Source organism: Uloborus diversus, chromosome 2 (assembly GCF_026930045.1).
Source record: "Uloborus diversus isolate 005 chromosome 2, Udiv.v.3.1, whole genome shotgun sequence".
Taxonomy (NCBI): Eukaryota; Metazoa; Arthropoda; class Arachnida; order Araneae; family Uloboridae; genus Uloborus; species Uloborus diversus.
Window position 1 is genome coordinate 92,005,186 of NC_072732.1, and position 21,197 is coordinate 92,026,382.

The 21,197-nt window shown below is 31.3% G+C and overlaps 1 protein-coding gene across 1 annotated transcript in view; it reads right to left on the reverse strand.

Annotated features, from left to right (window-relative positions):
- LOC129216421 (uncharacterized) overlaps positions 1-21,197 on the reverse strand; it is a 237,936-nt gene that overhangs the window by 30,408 nt on the left and 186,331 nt on the right. Inside the window, exon 8 of the mRNA XM_054850636.1 lies at positions 436-517. Within this exon, the coding sequence (XP_054706611.1) occupies positions 436-517 (82 nt within the window). The remainder of the gene's footprint in view (positions 1-435; positions 518-21,197) is intronic.

Below are 21,197 nucleotides of genomic sequence, written 5' to 3' on the forward strand. Positions count from 1 at the left end.
GTATATAATCTAAAAAATGTTATTTTCATGTTAAAAAAAATGCATCAAATTACTGAGAAATTCACACATAACTGTTTTTGAAGTTAAAAAAAAGAAATTCATTTCACATTTTATTCTGTAAAATATAATTTTTGAAATGAATTTCTAAATCTAAAAGTATGATTCACACTAATATGATTTTTCCGATTTTAATTTTTATATTTTTATTAAATAAAGAAATAAAACACATTCGAATTAACAAATATATATAAAAAAACCAGCAAATAAATATAAAAAGCACGATGTGCATGCAGACATTAAAAATGTTCTTGAAGATTAAGTCTGGTCACGTGGACGAAAAAAAAACAGACCGTTTTCAAACAGAGGGCTATCCAAAACACTCATTATTTTAAAACTATTTGTCCAAGCTAAGTAACAAGAAATACGAGTACTTACCCCCTGTCGTCTATAAGCATGACAGTCTCAGTTCCTTTTCCACTCCTCGCCAAGAGTCCGCTGCCAAAGATGCCGAACACAGCTGAAAAAACAGAGTTCGCACTATTAGTATGCAATTCATGTCTTCATGATAGACACCAGAAAATGCATTCTGTCAGGTATGAAAAGCTTCAAAGTGAAAATCAGCTAAGCATGCTTTGTTGCATTGTCTGTTGGAGGTGAGGTGTCATGCCGCTGCAGACGATCTCCGGTGCCTATCGATGTGTTAAAGAATGCTGTTATGTCATTTATTAGTGAATGTGTTTAACCTTGCGGCAGAAAAAATAATTTTTGTTATTCGAATTACGGTTAGAGAGAGACTTATTTTATTTTCTTGTCAATAGTAAATAGTAATAAGTGTGTAAATAAAACAAAAAAAAATAAAATAAAATAAAATAAAATATAAATGACAAATAGATTTTAAAAATCTGCAAATTTACCCAGAACTGTACGTTAAATAATTTGTGTCAAATATCGATCTTACCAAAGCTGCTAAATCAATCGGTAAGATAAAAAAATGGTTGAAACTATTTTAAAATCTGTCACTGGAGATACATTACATGCTGAAAATTTTATTTCTGAAAATAGTTTTTCAATCATAAGATTTTCTAGTTTCATCAATGTAAGTTTTTATATATCATATAAATTATTATAAACGATATGAATCCCCGGCAATATTTATTCCTAGCATCAGCTGCTCAAATACCTTCAAATTCTATAAATTTCATAACCATTAATACAAATTTTAGATAATGTAAATTTTAGATACATATGCTTCCGCAAATTCAAAATATTCACAATTCCAACGCGAATAAATCACTTTTGTATATGTTTACTTGGATTGAAGCTTCCTCAATTTCTCATCTCTTGCAAAGGAATAAATGGATCAGGGATTACATGCTGATGCATGAAAGTATGGGAGGCAGCATATTTAATCTGATTTTTGTATGATAAAGAAAAAGTGCTCTTGCTTTAAATATCTGTTTCATTAGAAGTAATGAAAAATATCGTTATAGTTAGATGTCGAACAATTTTTGTACTTGAAGTGTAGTATTATATGTACTTTAGTAAGTTACTTAAATTTAAATTGTTCATAATGGATTTTTTTTTTATAAATGAAGCGTTCGCAACTAAAATTTGGCATTAAAAAATACTAGAGGATGTACCACTTATTATTTATTATTAAAAGGAGTTTTGAAATCGACCCTCCCCCCCCCTCGCCTTCTTACTCCTAATTTCCAAACAGTAGGTATATATATTTCGTATTGAGATTAAAACAACAAACTTTGTTACGGTATTGGTTATCCTAGATTTCATAAGAAAAAATATCAGCTACAAAACTAAGCTTCGAGTGTCAGAAAATTTCCAAAACGATTAAAGTTGCATATACCTTTCTAAATTAATAAGTAAACACGCCACCGAAAAAAAAAAAACCCTCTAAGCTCTGTAAAACGTTCAAAAAGTATATTTTAGTGCTTGCATTGTTTTCTTTCATACAGGTTACCTTTCTAAAACCAAATTTTCACGGGCTTTATTTAATTTCTGATTGCACATTTAAGGGGGGGAAACCAGTTTAGGAGGCAGAAATTTTAGAGTTTTTCGTGATTTTTTTCAACAGGGAAGGAAAAATCAGAATTTGTTAAACCTTGAAGGATATTTCATTCATATTTTGAAGTACACTTTAATTTATTTAAGTCATTTCTGCCAGAAGTAGAAGAGTTAGAAGCTGATGTCCATGGATGGTCGCCATAAGAGCTTGTTGTTAGTGTGCATTCCTAAAGTCACAATTTTTATCTGTCATCATTACAACTTTTTTTTATCGTGAACAGCATATTTCCTCAGAATGTAAACCTAATTCTGATTGAAAAGATAAAACATTTCAAGTTTTTCAGGTGTTTGATCATAAAATTCACGTTTTTCAACCATTTTTGTTCATTTTTTTCGCAAATTTTTTTTAATAATAATTTATTCTAGAATTAGGTTCATATACAGTCTAATTGAATGAAAAATATTTACACAAAACTTCAGAACAATTGGCCAATAACATCTTGCACTGGAATGTACACCAGTTGAAAAAAAGTCGTTTCGAGAAAAACGCGGTTGAAAACAACTACTGTGAATATTTTCGAATTTTCAGTTTTTTAAGTGCTCATAGCATTGGAACTAACTTGGCTATGTTAGTTCCATTATTATACGAACATATTCTTGACTATGTCTACTAACATTTTATGACATTTAAAAAAAAAAAGCATTTTTTGACCCGTCTTAACTGGTTTCTTCCCTTAACAGGCGAACCTTTTCCTATACAGTTTAAACAAATTTTGTTTGTTATGTTTTGTTATGTTAAATTTTGTTATGTTGTTTGTAAAGGTAATTGTTCGCAAAGTTAGCAAATCGATTTCAAGAGTCAACTTATGCTAAGATAGATTTGTGGATATTGGACATTTAAAATATTTCAAATGAAACATGTTCTTTTTAGGATTTACTCGCTTTATAGCAACACTTTAAAAGCGTTATTAATATCGTTTTTTTTTTTTTTTTTTTTTTGCTTTGTACTTGTTAATTTGTTTTTCCATATACTTTTTCAAATTTATTGTCATTTGAAAAGAGTATGTCAATGACAAATGAGCTAAAAAGGAATGTTTTAGTTTATTTTAGAAACCTGAATGGCTGGAGGGAGATTATGCAACTGAACAGTTCCTTCCTATTCTGTAGTGATATTAAATATTTTTTATACTTACAATACATACTCATGAATGCAATGTCCATGTTTACTAACACTTTTTAGAAAAGTTTCATCTGAAAATTTAATGTTTTCCCATTTGCATTTTATTTAAAAATGTATTAAAGAGATGCGAAAATTATTAGAATAATTTTAAAAATTACAGTTAACTTTTGTTACGTTATGGAAATAATACTTTATTTTAAAACTAGTGGTACCCGCACGGCTTTGCCCGTTTTAGAAAAACTAAAAGGTCTTTTGGTTCGCCTGTATATTTACAAGTAATGTATGGTGAATTTTCTCGCCAATTGGCTTGTATCCATGTTACGGTTCCACGTTATGATAATTTCGTAATTCACTCGTCCGTCTTACGGTAATTTTGTTCTTAAAATTGGAATAGAAAAAGAACGACATCGAGTTTTCGAAACATTGCTTCGAGGTGCACACCCCCATGCTACAAACTAACTTTGTGCCAAATTTCATGAAAATCGGCCAAACGCTCTAGGCGCTCTGCGCGTCACAGGATCCTGACAGATAGAGATCCGGACAGAGAGACATCCTGACAGACAGAGATCCGGTCAGTAAGACTTTCAGATTTGTTATTAGTGTTTATTTGTTATTAGTGTTATTTGTTATTAGTGTTTATTTGTTATTAGTGTTATTTGTTATTAGTGTTATTTGTTATTAGTTATTTGTTATTAGTGTTATTAGAATATTGATACATTTTATGCTCAAGGTGCATCCTCCTGTTTTCATCAGTGATTTGAAACGTCTTTTCATACTTTTTATAAGTTTTTGGCAATTCATTTATATTTCCTCGTCGTGTTGCCAAATTTGGACGAGTCTTTCTGTCAAACAATTCTTGCTTGTAAAGTTCGATTTCTTCAACTTTTTCTTTAGAATGGTTCAAGTATTCTCTACTGGCATCATATCTGGACTGTTTTCTTTACATACAGTGAAACCTGTGTATAACGATACTGACTGTAACGATAACCTGTCTACAACATTTTTTTTTGGCCCCAGCAAAATGTCAGCATGAATAATCAAACTGTCTATAACGATAACCTGTCTATTACGATATTTTTTTAGGTTCCAACAGTATCGTTGTAGACAGGTTTTGACGTATTTTTCTATTGAAACCTTTTGTCACAGATGCAGCATTTAAGACACAGAGCTCCATCGTACATAAATATAAAATTTTCATTTAAAAACAAATCGTTTAGTTGTGGAAACTTTACTCAACCACTTTTTTATGCTGATAGTAGGTCATGATGCCTTCTGCTTTGTGTATAAACATCCAGCAACCTGATTGGAAAGTACGCTTCAATGTAGATTTTGGGTAGGATGTTTAACCACTTGCACCCAACCATTCAAAGGAAATTCTTTACAGGTACTTCTCCTGACATACTGACTGCTTTATTTTGTTATTTTGAACATTGATTCCTCAGAAAACTATGCCTAAAAGGAAACAAAAACACCTTATTGCATGTAATTTATTGAGGAATATTTTCCAAACGAAGTTTTACTCGCATTGATAAACAGTTCTGAATCTTTAGTCAGTATGCAATATAAAAATCACTAACATTTACTCCGTACGCATGTAGAGACATTTTTAGTTCATGATCAGGTATTTGTTTGTTGACATTAATAATGGAACTTAATTTCCTTTCTGTCCTTGCAGTCAATTAACTTTTCCGACTATGTTTCAATAACCTAGAATTTATATTTTCACATTTGATTTTCTAGTATCTTAATATTCTACGCACAAATCCTTGCAAAATTATTAGTTTTTTGGCGATTTCTTGTTGTGTATAGTGATTTACTCGGATGAGGCAATTTACCGCAGCCAATTTTCTAGAAAAATATCACTTACTTCACTCATGATCACGCAATAATTCAATGGCAAAAGAAAAAAATACAATAAAGTATAATTTAAATAAAGCTGCGAAAAGAATTGCTTTAAGGATGCAATGATACTGATATCAACCCAAGGAAAAAATAAACTACTAACACAGCAAACAGATAATTGATTACTTTTTTTTTTTAACTCGATTGTTAATTGAAAACATTTTTTATGCAATGGGAACAATTTCATTACTTTGGATCAAATGTTTTTCTTTTTTAAAAATGCTACATTTAACAAAACTATGTCCCCAAAATTATCTAAAAGAGTGAAATATTGATTGGTACAAAAAAACAAACTATTCTTCATAAATTATTACAAGTATATAAGAAACTATTCATGAAAAACTGAAAAAAGCACAATTATTCTAATAATTTTCACACCTCTGAAAGTAAAACACGCATGTACAGGACTTTTAGTCTGTATACCAATTTTGATAGTCTTTTAAGTATCTAACGTTTCGTATTTTCAACTCAACCGCAGAAATATATTTATTGAAACTATTCCAACTTTAATACTTAAATAAAAATACATTAACGTTAACAAATTCATCATTTAAAATTTAAGGTTATCAAGAAACGTTAGACAAGACGACGTAAGATATTCCACTTTCTACACAAGCTTCGACTTTTATTTTTATTTAATTATGCATGCTTCCTATGCAGTTCCCTCGATTTCCCATCGTAATGGAATGCATATTAATGACACGTTAATGGTTTACATAAATAAAGATACATTAATCAGCCTTCCACTAGGCGTAAAGGAAATTAAAGGAAGCAATATTTTCTGGAAGATAGAGTAAGGTTAGGATTGAACCGCTGAGTTCCCTATTGGTATTAACCCAAGACCTACGCCAATCGTAATATCTCATCCTCAGAGAATACGTATCAAGAGTTTATCAAAAATTCCTTTTCAATAAATTATTATTTACATTCGCAATTACATCTTTGCGATTCGGTCGGAAGTACTCTTTTCGCATTAATGCACAACTATTGGGTATATCTGGAATAACTATATTGATGAATAAAATTTTAATATTATATTTTTGTTTCTTTAATTTAAAAAAAAAAAGAAAAAAGAAGGAAATGTTACTACGCTGTTTGAATATTTATCAGCTTAAGTTAGGTTATATCATTTTCATTGCAAAAATTTTTGTGCATATTAAAAACTGTTTCGTTTAATTTTAATAACTTGACAATGCCAAACTTCCCACTCAAATTTGAATCTAAATTTGAATTTCAATCATAGTTTTTTTTTAAACGTATGTACGTATTTCTGCACGAAAAATTTATTGGCAACTATAAATTTCCTTATGACCCTCCCTGATTTCATTTTGATGTTTTAAGTTGTGACGTCTGTACAGTTTGCCCACGAATTATATGGAATTGGGAAGCATCAAGTAAAAACGAGTCGATTTGAATGAGGGGGGGGGGGGGGGAGTTGATGCTCGTTTTCTGCTCATTTGACTGTGACTGCTTCCTTTAGCCGCAAACGTACATCTGCAAAAGCTGACAACCTAGAAACAAAAATAAGCGTCCATTTACGCATGTAAACAGGATGTTTGCCTTTCCATCTCATCGGTAGTCAGACTGTACCTACAAATGTAAGCATACCGAATAGCATAAAGCGATTATTGGATAAGGTCACCCAATATGACGGTACTTTCTATTGTTTACTTATGTTTTTTTAAATACAAGCATCCAACAAAAACAGATAATGTCAAAAATAAATGTACATTAGTTGATTATTTATGGCTTGTCTTGTGACTAGAAACACTGGTCTGACCTAGAGCTGCTGTACAGACCGACGCATCAGCTTAAGTTTAGCCATTTTGGATCGGATTTTTCATTGTTGCACTGCTAGGGTTACCACAGCAAAGTTTCGGATTTCCTTAGATTTCCCGAAAATAAATTTTTATTTAATAAACAATTCGTGTGGCGCTAATAATTGCTCACGGTGAGCAATCACCAAACGCGATAACTCGTCAGATAAAACAACCACTCAAACACGTGCACCAATCCAAAATGGCTAATCTTAAGCTGATGCGCCGGCTCGTATATATAGGGGCCTTAGTCTGACCCCTTAGGGGATCCAAAATAGGCGGTCTTCCCCTACCCACCAGAATTACTGGTACCATCTATTGCCCCAAACCAAAGGAAAGGTTCTCCTACCATTTAACTGATTATTTCTAAGTTTTTTTTTTCTGCCACTACCACCCCTTTGCTTTTCACTACTACAAATGTACTTTCCTTTTCTGATTAGGGTCTTCATCAGTTAAAGGTAAAAATACCTCAAATTAAAAAAAAAAACCTAAACTGATAACTCCTTTAGAATAAATGTTCATAATAAACATATAATTCAATAAAATAAATGTTAAATAAAGAAACTACTAAAAGATTATTGTTTGTACTTAAAAAATCGCTTTGTTTAATAATATAACAAAATATTTCTCTGCAAAGCAAGATGTATTTTAAACGGTGCAAATGTCAACATCAATGTGCATCTTGTTCGGGAATGGAGCAGTAAAGTGCTTTTAGCAGAACTTTTTAAAACTTTTTTTGCATTATTGCTATAAGAAATACTTAGTTTTGCTTAAATTTTTATGCTTAAATTCACTACACGTTTATTCATTTTCTCAGCAGTATTTACTGATGCTCAAGCAACATTAACTTTAACAATTCTTGCCTTAACGTTATAAAGCAAACCGTTACAACACTTTTTCTTTCTTCCTCAAGTATTTAGCACTTTTAACGCTTTAATAAGTGAGAAAACATTATGTAAATGACATTTAACAAGTCTCAATCTCCCATTACTCCAATAATTTCTATAAGACCGAAGGAGTTATTTAAATTACAAAGGCTTTTCAAATTGATGTTCACTACTTATTTAATCACATCATGTTCCTGCATCATACATTAATCAAGTTGTCCATATTCAAACTAAATACGCGTTAAATATGTTTATTTATTAAATTACGCATTGCATTCTCTTAACGTAATATTCAATTTCTCAACAATTAATATTAGAAACGGCAGGCAAAGGAAGTAAGTGCGAAATGTGTGACATAAATTTCTAATCCTAATTGGCACTTGTAACATTTGATAACGTGCCTGGAACCGTAAAATAAATACAGTTGAAAAGGTTGCAAAATGATTGGATTCAATTAGAGTAAAACATGAGATTTTATTCCCGCTAAAATAATTCCATAATTATCATCTTAATTTCCCATCTCACAATTCAATTATTACGGATTAAAATTATTCCGATATTTTGTGCTAACAAGACTGTGTAGACACACACAACTTATAGGAAACAAGTCATACTAGTAGATGATAAAGGTTTTCATTTTTATGACTTTACTCATGCATTAAAGGGCATGGAAATTGCTGTACAATAAAACTAACAGTGAAACAACTCTTATATGGATCTTTGAAAGCAGCAAAAAAATCTCATGTGGTACAGAAATGCATATTTACAGAATCTTCTTTCAAGACTAAATGGTTCTACTTTTTTGACTGTTGACAACATTTTTCTAGCATCAACATTATAATCCGCATGTTTTCAAGAACCGTGCCGTTATTAACAATGTAAACTAAAACATTAAAAAAAAAATTGAAAAAAAAGATTAATGCAGCAGTTATTTTTCAAAAACATTTTGGTATAATGTTTGAGTAAATTTTGAATTTTAATCCCTATTTCAGTAGGAGAATTTTAAGTTCAAGCACAGCCCTTGATGTAAGCGCAAGTAGGTAGACTAAACAAATGTAGAGATGAATTACAACAACGTCGCATTTTTAAAAAAAAAATCTATACGTTATTTTAAATACAAAACCAGTGAAATAAGTTTTTATAGACTACCTTTACGAAGGCAACTAAATTCAATTACTTAACCTTTATGTATGCAATTAAGGTTACTTATATAATACATAGCATGTAGGGAAATAAAATTGTCTGCATCATCTCTACTTCATAAAAGTAAATCGCTTCGAAATCACTGAATCAATTTCATAACATCATTTATATTTACTCGACTGAGAAATCCGCTTTGATGTTATCGTTTTTTTTTTCTATTTCTTTGGAAAAATTTCAAGCCACACTTTTATATTCTTATTCAACTTCCTATTTTTGGAGTGATTAAAAAAAAACTTTCTATGTTGTTTGTTGCATTAGTATTGTACTCTATTTTATTACGTATATTAGCAATAATATTTTGGAACGCTACGTGAATCTTTTTTCGGATCGTTCTAGAGGATAACATTGATACACCCTTTCTCTCCACTGCCTTCCTATACCCTCCAAAAATTTAAGGCATAACTATTACATGGGTTATTTCGTCCGGGAAAATCTAAATACAACAGATACATTTCCAAGCGATTAGAGCTAAACCTCAAAAAAAAAAAAGTTTTATTCGATTTAGTTAATTTTTAAATATTATTCATTAAGGGAATGTGCGATGGAAGACTTTTGACAGCTGCTTTTTCCGGATCTAGCAGCGGTTTTCGTCTTCAGTTATACCATATTTAGTTTTTCAATGCTCTACATGGACAAAAAAAAAAAAAAAAAAACACTATGTTTCGGTTTTTGCAGAGCGTACTTTCCTGAGAACAATGTCTACAAAAGTGGTTTCAGAATTTCCCCGAATTGTTGTTTATGGAATTCTGGACACTCAAACGGACAGTTAAAATATCAGTAAATGCCAGAAATTATTATTAAATGTATTTTTTAGAAATATTAAGAGGTCTGGCGACTCATGGGTTTGTTGTTGAAGCCTGGAACTGTAATACATAAATGAATGAAAGCAGTTGCAGTTATTCTAGTCTGCAAAATATAGCTCAATTTCGCAAGAGATAATGAAAAAGATTAGTGTGCAGTCTTTAAAAATTTCTTTTTTACAAAAATGAAACTTATTTATTCATGTTATTGTTATTTTAGGACATTCTTTTCAAATTTCATTTCTCCAAACTCGGAACATTTTTGCATGTGTTAATGCAATTAATGACCAGTTAATTATTTTCCTCTACAAGCAAACCTTCAGAAAAACTCACTCTACGAATAAGAGACTAAAAACCCGTATTTAGTTCAAAATTCATTTTCTCGAAGTTAATTTTACGAACCATTTTACAAAGGCACAACTTTTCACTAAACCTTGTTTACGTTTGCTTAAGTTCACTGCCCAAGAGATTCAAAATTCATGCATCAAAATACATTTTCTCACAATTAGTTTTGCAAACAATTTCAAATAAGAATAATATTTCACCAAACGGTGTTTATATTTTTGAACGTTTACTGTACAGTACTAACGCAACAATTTTGTTTCTTAAATCTTGATTTAAATTTACTTATTTATTCGTTTTTATTTTTTATTTTTTGTTAACATTCGTTTTTGTAAGAAACGCCCAGCATTAACTTTTCTAAAATTTCATTAATTAAACCATTAAAGCAATATAGTAAACTTTTAAACGTATTTACACGCATAAATTTATTTAACAGTCTAATCTTTGGAATGAAAAAGAAAAACAAGCTTTTCAGTGTATACATAAACTGCCATTTTCGCAAACATATTTAACACATTTATTTAAATTCACAGAGTCAGAGTTTAAAAATGATAATTCACTATAGCTACCGAAATCCAATTAAAGCCCTTTAGCTTTTTCAAGAAACAATAATCTTCTAACGTCTTGCATCGAAAATATCTTTACACAGAAAATAGTTCACAATTTACTCAACCAAATAACACTTACATACATTTTTTTGCTGCTACCGTGTTTACTTTTAATGAGAAATTTAGAAACGGGGTGTTGTTAAGAGATATAAATAATAATAATCAACATACCAGAACTCTTTTATGAGCAACGTTTATGGCTCAAAGCGTAACTGTGTAACAGCGATGTAAAGACCGTTAAAACATTCATTTCCCTTGATTTAAAACCTAAAGCGATACTTAAATAACAAAAAAAGAAAAGAATCTTAAACAAGCGACAGAAACATAAAAATTATCTTTTGCTAAGCATTCTTAGAAACGGTTGCAATTTTAATTTTGTTTATTGAAAGGATTTTGTGTTTCAGGTAGTGTTAAACAACTTACCATTGAATTTCTACGCGACGTACTCTTTATCGTTAAATCCTTATGTTTGATCATTTCATTGTTTTTCTTTTGCTTGGTGAAAAATAACGTTTTAAATTAATGTTATGCGTATAAACTTTAAAGCACGTTAATTTGGTATGCAGTTGTATTTTGTTTTCTGATAAAATTGCAAATGGATTTTATATTTCTTTATTTATAAAGAAAGAGTTATTTAAAGTAACTAATAGTTAACTGTTAGCTAAACAATTGGTGTAAAATATCTAGCGTGTCTACTTAGGCGCAATTACGTAATAACGGAATTTTGAATGTAATAAAATTATAACTTATTGACTTTTATTCTATCGTAGCTAAGGAATATTTATAATTTACTAATTTTTATACATAGAAACTTTTCTGATAGAAATTAATTTGTACTTTTTTGTCATTTGCCATTCAAATAATAATTATTGTAAATGCTTACAAGAATGAAATTATTTCAAAGAGATTAAATGATTAATCTGTATTAAGACAAACTAGGGGATAGACTTAATTGTGTTCTTTTATTTTGGAATTAAAATGTTTTGCCAACAAAATAGAACACTAAATAAAACAAGAAACATCTACACTTGTTAAAATAAAAATGGGTCCTCCGTTAATCTTACTTAACGTGCAGAATACTCATAAATGAATTCATAGAAAACGAAAGAAAAATAATAATTTTTACAATTTTCCTTACAATTACTCTTCTATTTTCCTTAAATACTTGCATTGTGTCAGTAATGCCCATTCCTGTTGTCTTGATGGAGCTTCCCAGTTAGCGCGCTTCTTTTCATAAACGTTGTAAAATGTTCGTTAACGTTGTGACACCCATTTTTAAGCATTTATGAAACGTTTAAAAGTTATATGTGCTATTTGGGTTGATGAGGGTGTTGGTTTTACGCTTCTCCACACTGTTAAAACTACAGGATGCATGAGGCACCTTTCAGGGGAGAAACGCTTGTTCATCAGCAGCACCCAATACGGAGCCGAAATCGCACCTCTAAATAGGGTGAAAAACAGGCACCTTTTAAAAGCCAGACAGCCGGAGTGAAAAAAAGGAACCTTCGGAGAGAGAAATGGCACCCTTACTATAGATCATCCTCCTCCCTCCCCCGTATTGTGTGCGTTTTTGAATACAATTGTGTATTTATTTATTTATTTATTATTTTTTTTAAAGTTTTGTTTTGATTTATGATATTCTACGTTTTGGACATTTTTCACATTGAACTCGGTATTGGAAATGAATAAAACATGTAATTGCAGCATTTGATCATATTTCAGAGTTTTCAACATAGTTAAGAAGTGCTCATAGCTTTAATTCATCTGATCGTGCTCTAACTCAGTGTTTCTCAACCTCTTTTGACCCACGGGCGCGGTAAAAGCAAATGAAAAACTTTGCGGACCGGTGAAATCTTCATCGTTTTCTTAAAAATTCATAAAATAAATAATATGAATAATAACTCTGGGGCCGTTAAAAAACATGAAAAAATTCAGGGTTCTGATGTTTTTTTTAACAAAAAGTAATGTTAAAAATTAATAAAATAATAAATATCTACCCCTTCACTTGGTATCAAAGATCTGTCACAAATACGTTATAATTTAAAAACGAGTAATTATTTAAAACATGTGAGAAATTATACATTTACTAAAGCATGACGTATTCTGAAATTGAAGCATAGCTGTACTTATGGATTATTTACATGATGAGTCAAAAATATTCAGGGATATTACAATTACGGAAAAACAAAATCGTTTCATAAACGTTAATTAAGAGTAACAAAATAAAATGCACACAAAGTTTTTCAACCAGTTAAATAAAAAACAAAAAGAAATTTCTAACGCTATCGCTAACAGGAAATGATTCTAACACTTGAATGAAAAAGCCAAAAAAAAAAAAAAAAAAAAGAGCTAGACTGAGAGAGGTTTTTTTTTTCGCTAGCTTTCTGTTATAATCTACGAAGCACAAGAAACATTTTTATTAAGGTTCTTTTGGTGATTAATAAAAGCTGCATATCGAGTATTCAAGAAAATAATGACAGATATTTTTAGTAGCGTTTTGAATGAGGGAAATTTCACGATAGTAACGATAAACGGGAACTAGAAGACTAACGGTTACTGAAAAGCAATAAATGCACTTTTAAACACTTAACTATGTTTGAAAGCCCTAAAAGCTACAAAGTGATCAAAAGCTGTACTTACTTGTAATTTCGGATAACTAATCCTAGAAAAGTTGTGTTTTAATCCAATAGTGTACTTCATTCAATGTGAAAGACACACAAACGCAATCATCATTTGTCCGCCATATTGAGGTGGTTGAATGTATGTTATTAGGCAAAAAGCGCATGCGCAATGAGTCTTTCTGCGATTGCATGCTGATTTGGCTCCTCTTCTCTATTTTCTGGTTTGCATTGCACCTTCAGGCACTATGCTTTCACCTTAGAGGGAAAATTTTCACTCGTCTGGAACCCCTGGTTATAACAGTGCAACATGCTCCACACGTGCACTATGGGATTTAAATCTAGTGATTAGTCAGAACTAGCCATACGTGAAATTGATTTTTTTTTTCGAATAACACTGCATAACTGGGCTCTTTTAGCACGAGCATTATCGTCCATAAATGAGGTTCGCTACCCATTGCAGCGATTAAAAGCCGCCCAAAAACGCGTAGCATTTTGGCGCGATATTGGACAGTTGTGATGGGATGTGTTTTAAGGGTAAGTATCTTAAAGGGGGGAGCCCCCCTTTAAGATACTTCCACTGTTGTTTTCTCAGTTTTATTTATTTATTTATTTATTTTCTTTTTGTTCCACGCTCAACATATCATAAGAGTGTAACTATTTTTTTACGCATTTTTTTTAGAAATATTTAAAAAAAAAAAAAAAAAAAACTTAAGTGTGTTACGAAATGAAGGAATGAATAAATAATTTTCCTCAGCAATGTAACAATAGTAAACAACGTTGATAAAGCCCAAATTAGCAACTGATTGCAGACACGAGATTCGGAGTGTCAAGCAATCCATTTTCAATGCAAAAAAGTGTGAGCTCTTGATTTAAAGTCAGGTGAAGGCTTTTGGACAACTTAACATCCAAAAATTCATACTAATTAAACTTAAAACTCCGAAGCATGTGCCGGTAACCAGTTGCGTATTTGTGTTTTCTTTACGTTGTTTGCTAAGATATATATTATTTCTCAAAGGTTTTTATTTTCTCTCTCCTTTTTTTCTTTTTTGTGCGACATTACTTACTTAATACATCATCACACTTCATAAATAAGGTATCATTTTTAGATCTGTTTACCGCTTCGTGTTAAAAATAAAGAAACAGTTTACATTTTGCCCATTTAAACTAATAACCCTTTAAATAAACCGCATAGATAAGTTCTGGTGAATATCAAGTGTTTACTCCTGTACTTATAAAAGAGAGAACCAGATACCTCAGATGGTAGAGCGTTAGACTTTCAAGAGAATGGTCAGGGATCGAGTCCCATTTCGGTCGGCTTGCTTTTGTAGCATTTTAAACGCAAGCATTTTGCGCATAATACCTAAAGCGTTTACCCCAATGCAGAGGGAATACCCGTCGCTTTTTAAATTCTCTAATGTTAAATTTTCGTAACATTATAAAAATTAAGCTGTGTTTCTACATGGCATTTTTACAGCAGGGATATAAACTTCGAGAGAAAATGCGTCCCAGGGGTTAACTGGATGTTACTTAGCAGTGTTTCTCTTTATCAATTTTGGATGATGCACCTATCAAGTTATTAACGACGATGGATCAGATTCATGCAGTATTTTTCGTATAGGTACGTCTTCGAACTATATATGGAAAAACAAAGTAATGTATTCACCCAGAGTAACTTATTAATTAACATACCCTTATAAAATATATATATATATATATATATATATATATATATATATATATATATATATATATATATATATATATATATATATATATATATATATATATATATATATATAATAGCCAATGATTGAGTAACGCTAATGACGTCATCAACAATAAAACTTGCCCCACATGATACTTTGATAATGTGTTTTGATAATGTTTAACATGCAGAGAAATGATTTATTGTGACAAGGATGAGCTGGATCCGGAAACTTAACTGTTTTACTGGTAAGACTGTGTCATGTCAGGAGAATGGAGAAACGAAAAAGTGATCAACAATGAACGCTATATATTGGAGCTTAGGGTTCATCCACTGGAGTTAGGGTTAAAATGTCAACTATCAAAATATCACCAAACAGGCAATTGCTTCGTTCAAATGTAGAAGCAATTTTCACCCGTCATATCTTGACGGGTGGATTTTTAGTTAAAAATAAAACGCAGAAGATTTTTAAAAAGGACACTTTGGCTTGGGACGCAGTGAAATTTTTTGAAATGATTCGTATTTTAAAGAGACATGCATTTGCACTGATATGTTATATAAACACAATGGGATACATATAAATTAAAATACCATCTCTCGTTCCAAATCTGAAAACCTACAAATGATTTTAGTCAGTTTTAATTATCAAATCTAAGATTTTATCAATGATCGTAAGATTTTTATCAGAACCAAACGGCAAAAAAAAGCAGAGTAAGAAATGTCTTTTTTGAACCCAGAATCAAAAACCTTTTAAAAAAGGAATTATGAAAGAACACGCGTGGGGGTGCGGGGCGGAATCAGTAATGTTTCGGAAATATTTCCCAACATTAAACTAAGAAAAACATCCACAAGATTTCGTTTAATAAAAGCTTCATTGGAAGCATCTCGATTGCTCATATCTCATGAGATGCGCATCTTCCAGAATCTGCCGGAAGGCGGAAGAAAAATTATCTCCCTTCATTTTTCACAAAAACTCTTGCGATGCTCCTTACTGCTCAATTGAACACAAATAGAAAATTCTTTACAAAATTAGATTTGGGGTCAGGGAATCATTCTTCTCTTTTCATCGTTTTTAAACAATGACATTTTTCTTCTCGGATTTGTGTTTTTTTTTCTTTTTTTCCCCCGAAGCAAAAGTTTTAGATTGTTTTGTTCTAAATTAAGAAATAGGATGATATTTTATACGCAGTCTGAAGCAGTGGAGATGCGAGTGGCTACGAAGGATGAAACTATTTTGCGTCGTTTTGTTAATGGAAGGGAATTGTCGAGAGTAGAAGAGATATTTGGCGGGAAAAATAATTGAAAATGCGCCTGTTTTTAAGGAGTAATCAACCAGAGATTCTCGTACTCCTAATGGATGCTAAAAATCAGTATTTTGTTACTGAGATAAATGTCTTGTTAATATTATGCTTGAGATATTGGAATGTTATCAATTCTTTCATTTTGTCTTATTATGAGCACAGTTATGACCAACAAAATGTTACATTCAGATTTAAAAAAAAAATGGAACTAACAAAATGGATGGTACTAAGTCCATCAGTAGTTTTTTTAACTCGTTTTCAGCAAATGTTCTGCTGAAGACAAGAAATTCTTGTTAAACATTTTAAAATGAAATTATCAAATTAAAATGGACGTTGGACAACAGCGATACAGTCAACTCGCTTTAATGAGTGCAAATGATCTACGATATTTTCTCGTTATAACCAATTATGCGTCAGAAACGTGTTTGTAAAAAAAAAAAACATACTAGCTTTATTTGATTCTTTTCTGTACCGAGGAAGGTGCAAGCATTATCAGAGAAATATACTGAGTCATATAGTCAATGTAAAATTAAAGTTGAAACCACTTTCTAAAAAAGTAAGAAGTGTTATGTGGTTCATTGTTGGCAACCTTCCCTGCGTTATTGGTAAATATTTCGCGTATTTAAAAATTTAGCTAATTTTTCGTTATAGTTAAAATGTTTCTTTTTACGGTTAATTTAATTTCATACATAGGTAAAATCATATAAACCAAACTCTTTCGCACGCAACCCTTTGAAATAGAAGCGCTTTAAAAGGCATTCGGGAGAGAAATTTCTTTTTAAGTTTATAATTGAATTTTATAATATGAATTTTAAACTGAGAAATGTTTAATAATTTTCAGCATTGCTTTATTTTCTTCATTTTACCGAAAATACATTTTTTCAATTTTTACGATACTTTCATGTTTCTTTCATAGGTTATTTATTAAAGTATATCCAAACTAAATCGCATTGAAAAAGAACGTTTTTTACTAAACAAAAAAACAAAAAAAAAGAAGCATACGTAAGGGTTTTTTTTTTTTTTTTTTTTTTTTTTTTTTTTTTTTTGCGCTGTGCAAATACTAAAAAGCATGATTCTAAAAGACAAAAAAACAAGTTTAGTTTTAGATTTCCGAATGCATCGCGTTTAGGTAGCATTAAACACCGGAACGTCCAAAACGAAAGATTGGAATTATTTCGGAAGCACTAACAATGTTCTATCACGAGGAAATTTCCCTATCTTTTAAATTATCCCGGGAAGTGCTTAAAAATTTATTGGATACAAGATAACGTGCTTTAAGATACCTGCCATTACTTTTAAATAAACTTTAGTTTAAAGTACTTAAATTTATTTGTTTTGACAATGATAATTAAATATTGAAAAAAATATATATTATCTATATTTTGAACAAAATAATTGTAAATTTGAAAAAGTTAATAGTGAAAAACGTTTAACTTCAAACTAAGGGGACTTTTAATATTAAAAGAATCTCGTGTTAAAAATCTGTATTGTATGGAACAGTATACAGTTTGGACTTTTACATCACTTCATTTTAAATGATTTTTCAAGTTAAGCATTTTCGTGTTAAACATATTTTACTGATTAAAATTCATTAAAAATTTACTAATCTCAGATTTAAAAATTCTAAAAAAGCAAACGTAATTATTATAGTACCTAGAGTTACGAATATGCTGACGTAATATTATATCTATCGGTAATTGTCATGTAATTTTATTATATGTATATACATATTTTTGGTGTAATTTTAAGAAAAATGAATAGATTTATATGCTTATTATTTTAATTTATTTTAGATGCATGTAAAAATAAGCCTCATTTTGTTTTTCGTAAAAAATAGTTAAAAAAGAAACTTTTGGTTGCAACACAACTGGGCTCATAGTAGGATTACCATCATTAAACGATAAAAACATTCAAATAATTTCGGTCGAATTGTTTTCCACAGAAAAATGCCTTAACTTTCATGATGATTTCTACATCTAACTAACCGACCACGAAACATTCATTGAGCATAAATTCACGACAAAACTCATCAGAGAATAAAAAACTGCTTTCCAAGTAAACAAATGCTCGAATTCCGAAATGCGAATTTCAGAAGCCTTCTAGCAGAAATCCATATCCAGACCTCAAATGGGTTAAAGAACACGAAAACGAATGAAGGTGGGGATAGCAAGCGGGGGGAGGGGAGAAACCATTTATTTCGTGTCAATCTGCGCGATGTCATGTGTCACATGGCGTGCGAGAATGGTACTTTTTTGACAGGGATGTAAGCGAAAAGAAAGTGCCATACTACATCGAACATGAATGTAACACGCCCAGCTACCAGAACGTATTTTCTCAGGCTCTCTTTCCAATGCTTTACCTATACTGTCTTACCCACGGCTTTATCGGCATTTTTCTCTCCCTTCAAAGCAGCTGGTGGGTTTTCCTTTTTGTCGATTTTCAAACAGATCGTCGATAAACATACAATTACGCGTTTGGATATATTTCTAATGCACGCAATAGTTAGTCGTGTATTGTTTACCTTGTCAGCAATTTTCGTATTTTCTTATATTTCTACATGCTAGAGAAAAATTTAGATGAAAACAAATTAAGAACGAGTTTTGTATGCTTATGCACAATCTTTTCTTAAGCTTAAAATGCACGCAATGCTCTCTTTTTGTAACGTTTCATCAGTGTTGCACATCTTCTTCTTGTTAACATTTTCGATTACACTTTAAGCATATTTTTCAGTAATTTTATTTCATGTAAGAATATTTATGTATTTAAACATATATTTTCAGCATTTTAGCGCATTTAAACCAATTTTAATTTATTACATTTCGTCTGTGAGAGTTTTAGAATTGTGATCACGTGTGTGAAAATTTAGATTTCATTTTCAGCGAGCAATAAAATACGACAAAAAAAATTGAGTTGACACTATGTGAACAAAAACTTATTGCAAGAAAAAGCTAAGTCTTCAAATCTAATATAATAATTTTCTTAAAATAGCCGAATGCCAAAGTTCAAGAAGCCTTCCGGTTTTACTGAAAACTGTTCTATTGATAGTTCTAACTGAAATGCTTGGAAGTGTTATTGAATTCTGTTTTCTTAATTACATTAGCTAAGAACTAGTAATGACCAAAGTCAGTGGCACGACAGCCCATGAGAGACAAGGCCTTCCGTGCTCATCTCAGTCTTCCTGACCAAATGCTCTGGAATGCTGGGTAAATGTTCTAGTTAGGTGGTCAACTGAACCCGGAACCCCCAGAGTTTAGCTCCCAAGCACGCTTTGTACTCATTTCATCGACCCACTAAAGGGATGAACGGCTGAGTCGATCATGTCCGACCTGGGAATACAGCCCAGGTCTGCGGCGTGGGAACGCGAAGCGCTAACACTGAGCCACTGAGCTCAGTAATACAGAGTAACTAGTAATATAAAACTAGTAATATGGAGAAATTTATTGAACTATGTGGTATATTTCTAATATTTGTAGAATCCCGTTATTTCAGCTTTTTAATCATTTCGACACAATGGTCAAGTAGGTTGTTAGCTTTTTTTTCCCATTTTGCTGCACCTATGAAGTTATGTTATGTTTTTACCTTCGATGTTATGTAATGTTTTTTTTAATTTTCATTGCTTAACCTTTATTGGTTTATGTGAACCATCAATTAAATGTCATCCTACGATCTTGCATTTTTCTTCTTAAAGTAACGCGTAATATTTTGCTGAGCAGCCCAAATCAAATCAGCAAAAGCGTCTGCATATTTATTGTATAAAGAGTGGCACCTCGCCGTTCGTACACAATTCGTTTCAGAAGAGAACTTTCAATATTGTTTTACACAGTTTTATACAAAAACGGCAAAGTAATATTTTTGAGTTATTAGCTCTTTAGCTTGTACTAGAAAAGCTTTTTAATAACTTGCATGAAATGTTTGCTTTAATTTCATCCATATAAAATTTGTACTTGTCTTAATAAAAATACAGATTGTGAACAGACCATGAAAAGTCTGTTCACTTCATATTTTGCTCATTTAAGAGGATACATGATATTTCTGAGCAATGTCGCACAAGTACAAGCTTTTTTAAAAAAAAGTCCGATTTCCTGCAGGAAAAGTCTGCTTATTTTACTACACTGCTGAAAGTTTTTTCAGGACTGTGAATTTTATGTCATATGTTTATTTGTATATTAAATGTATCATTCCCTTAAATATATTTTTGTTCACTGGAAACGATTATTACGAGAACGATATTTTTGTACGAGCCATTCCGTTATCTCAGAATATATTTATCCTAAATCACAAAGAAAGAAAACCCACCTGTCAACTTCTGAAGTATCTTGTATATTACAATTTATAGCAACATTTTGCTCAGAGATATTTAGGTGAAAAATTCACAGGGAAAACTGCCGACCGGGGAACACGAAACATATTGCATGCAACACACGGTTAGAAAAAAGTGGCCGATCGATGAAAAATGACAGCCTATGCAGCAGGGGGGATCGGGGTTAGCCAAAGGTTTGAAATTGGAAATCGATTCTGTTTGAGGTGAAATTGGCACCAGCTTGTCGGAACCGGATGACATTTCGACTCAAAGTTTTCCCGTAAAAAATCTCGAAAGAGAGAGGGAGAAATAATAAATATAAGAATATATATATGAAAAATAGGTAGGCTCCTGGGTATTTTCTCCGCCATTCAAAATAGAACTTGAAGTGACTGGTTTCTTTGCAGATTCTTAGAGCACTACTTTAGATGCAAATGCAAAATATTAGGGTTGTGTGTCTTTCTGCTGTATTGGCGGTTCTGATGAGTCACTAGTTATAAATTCAAATC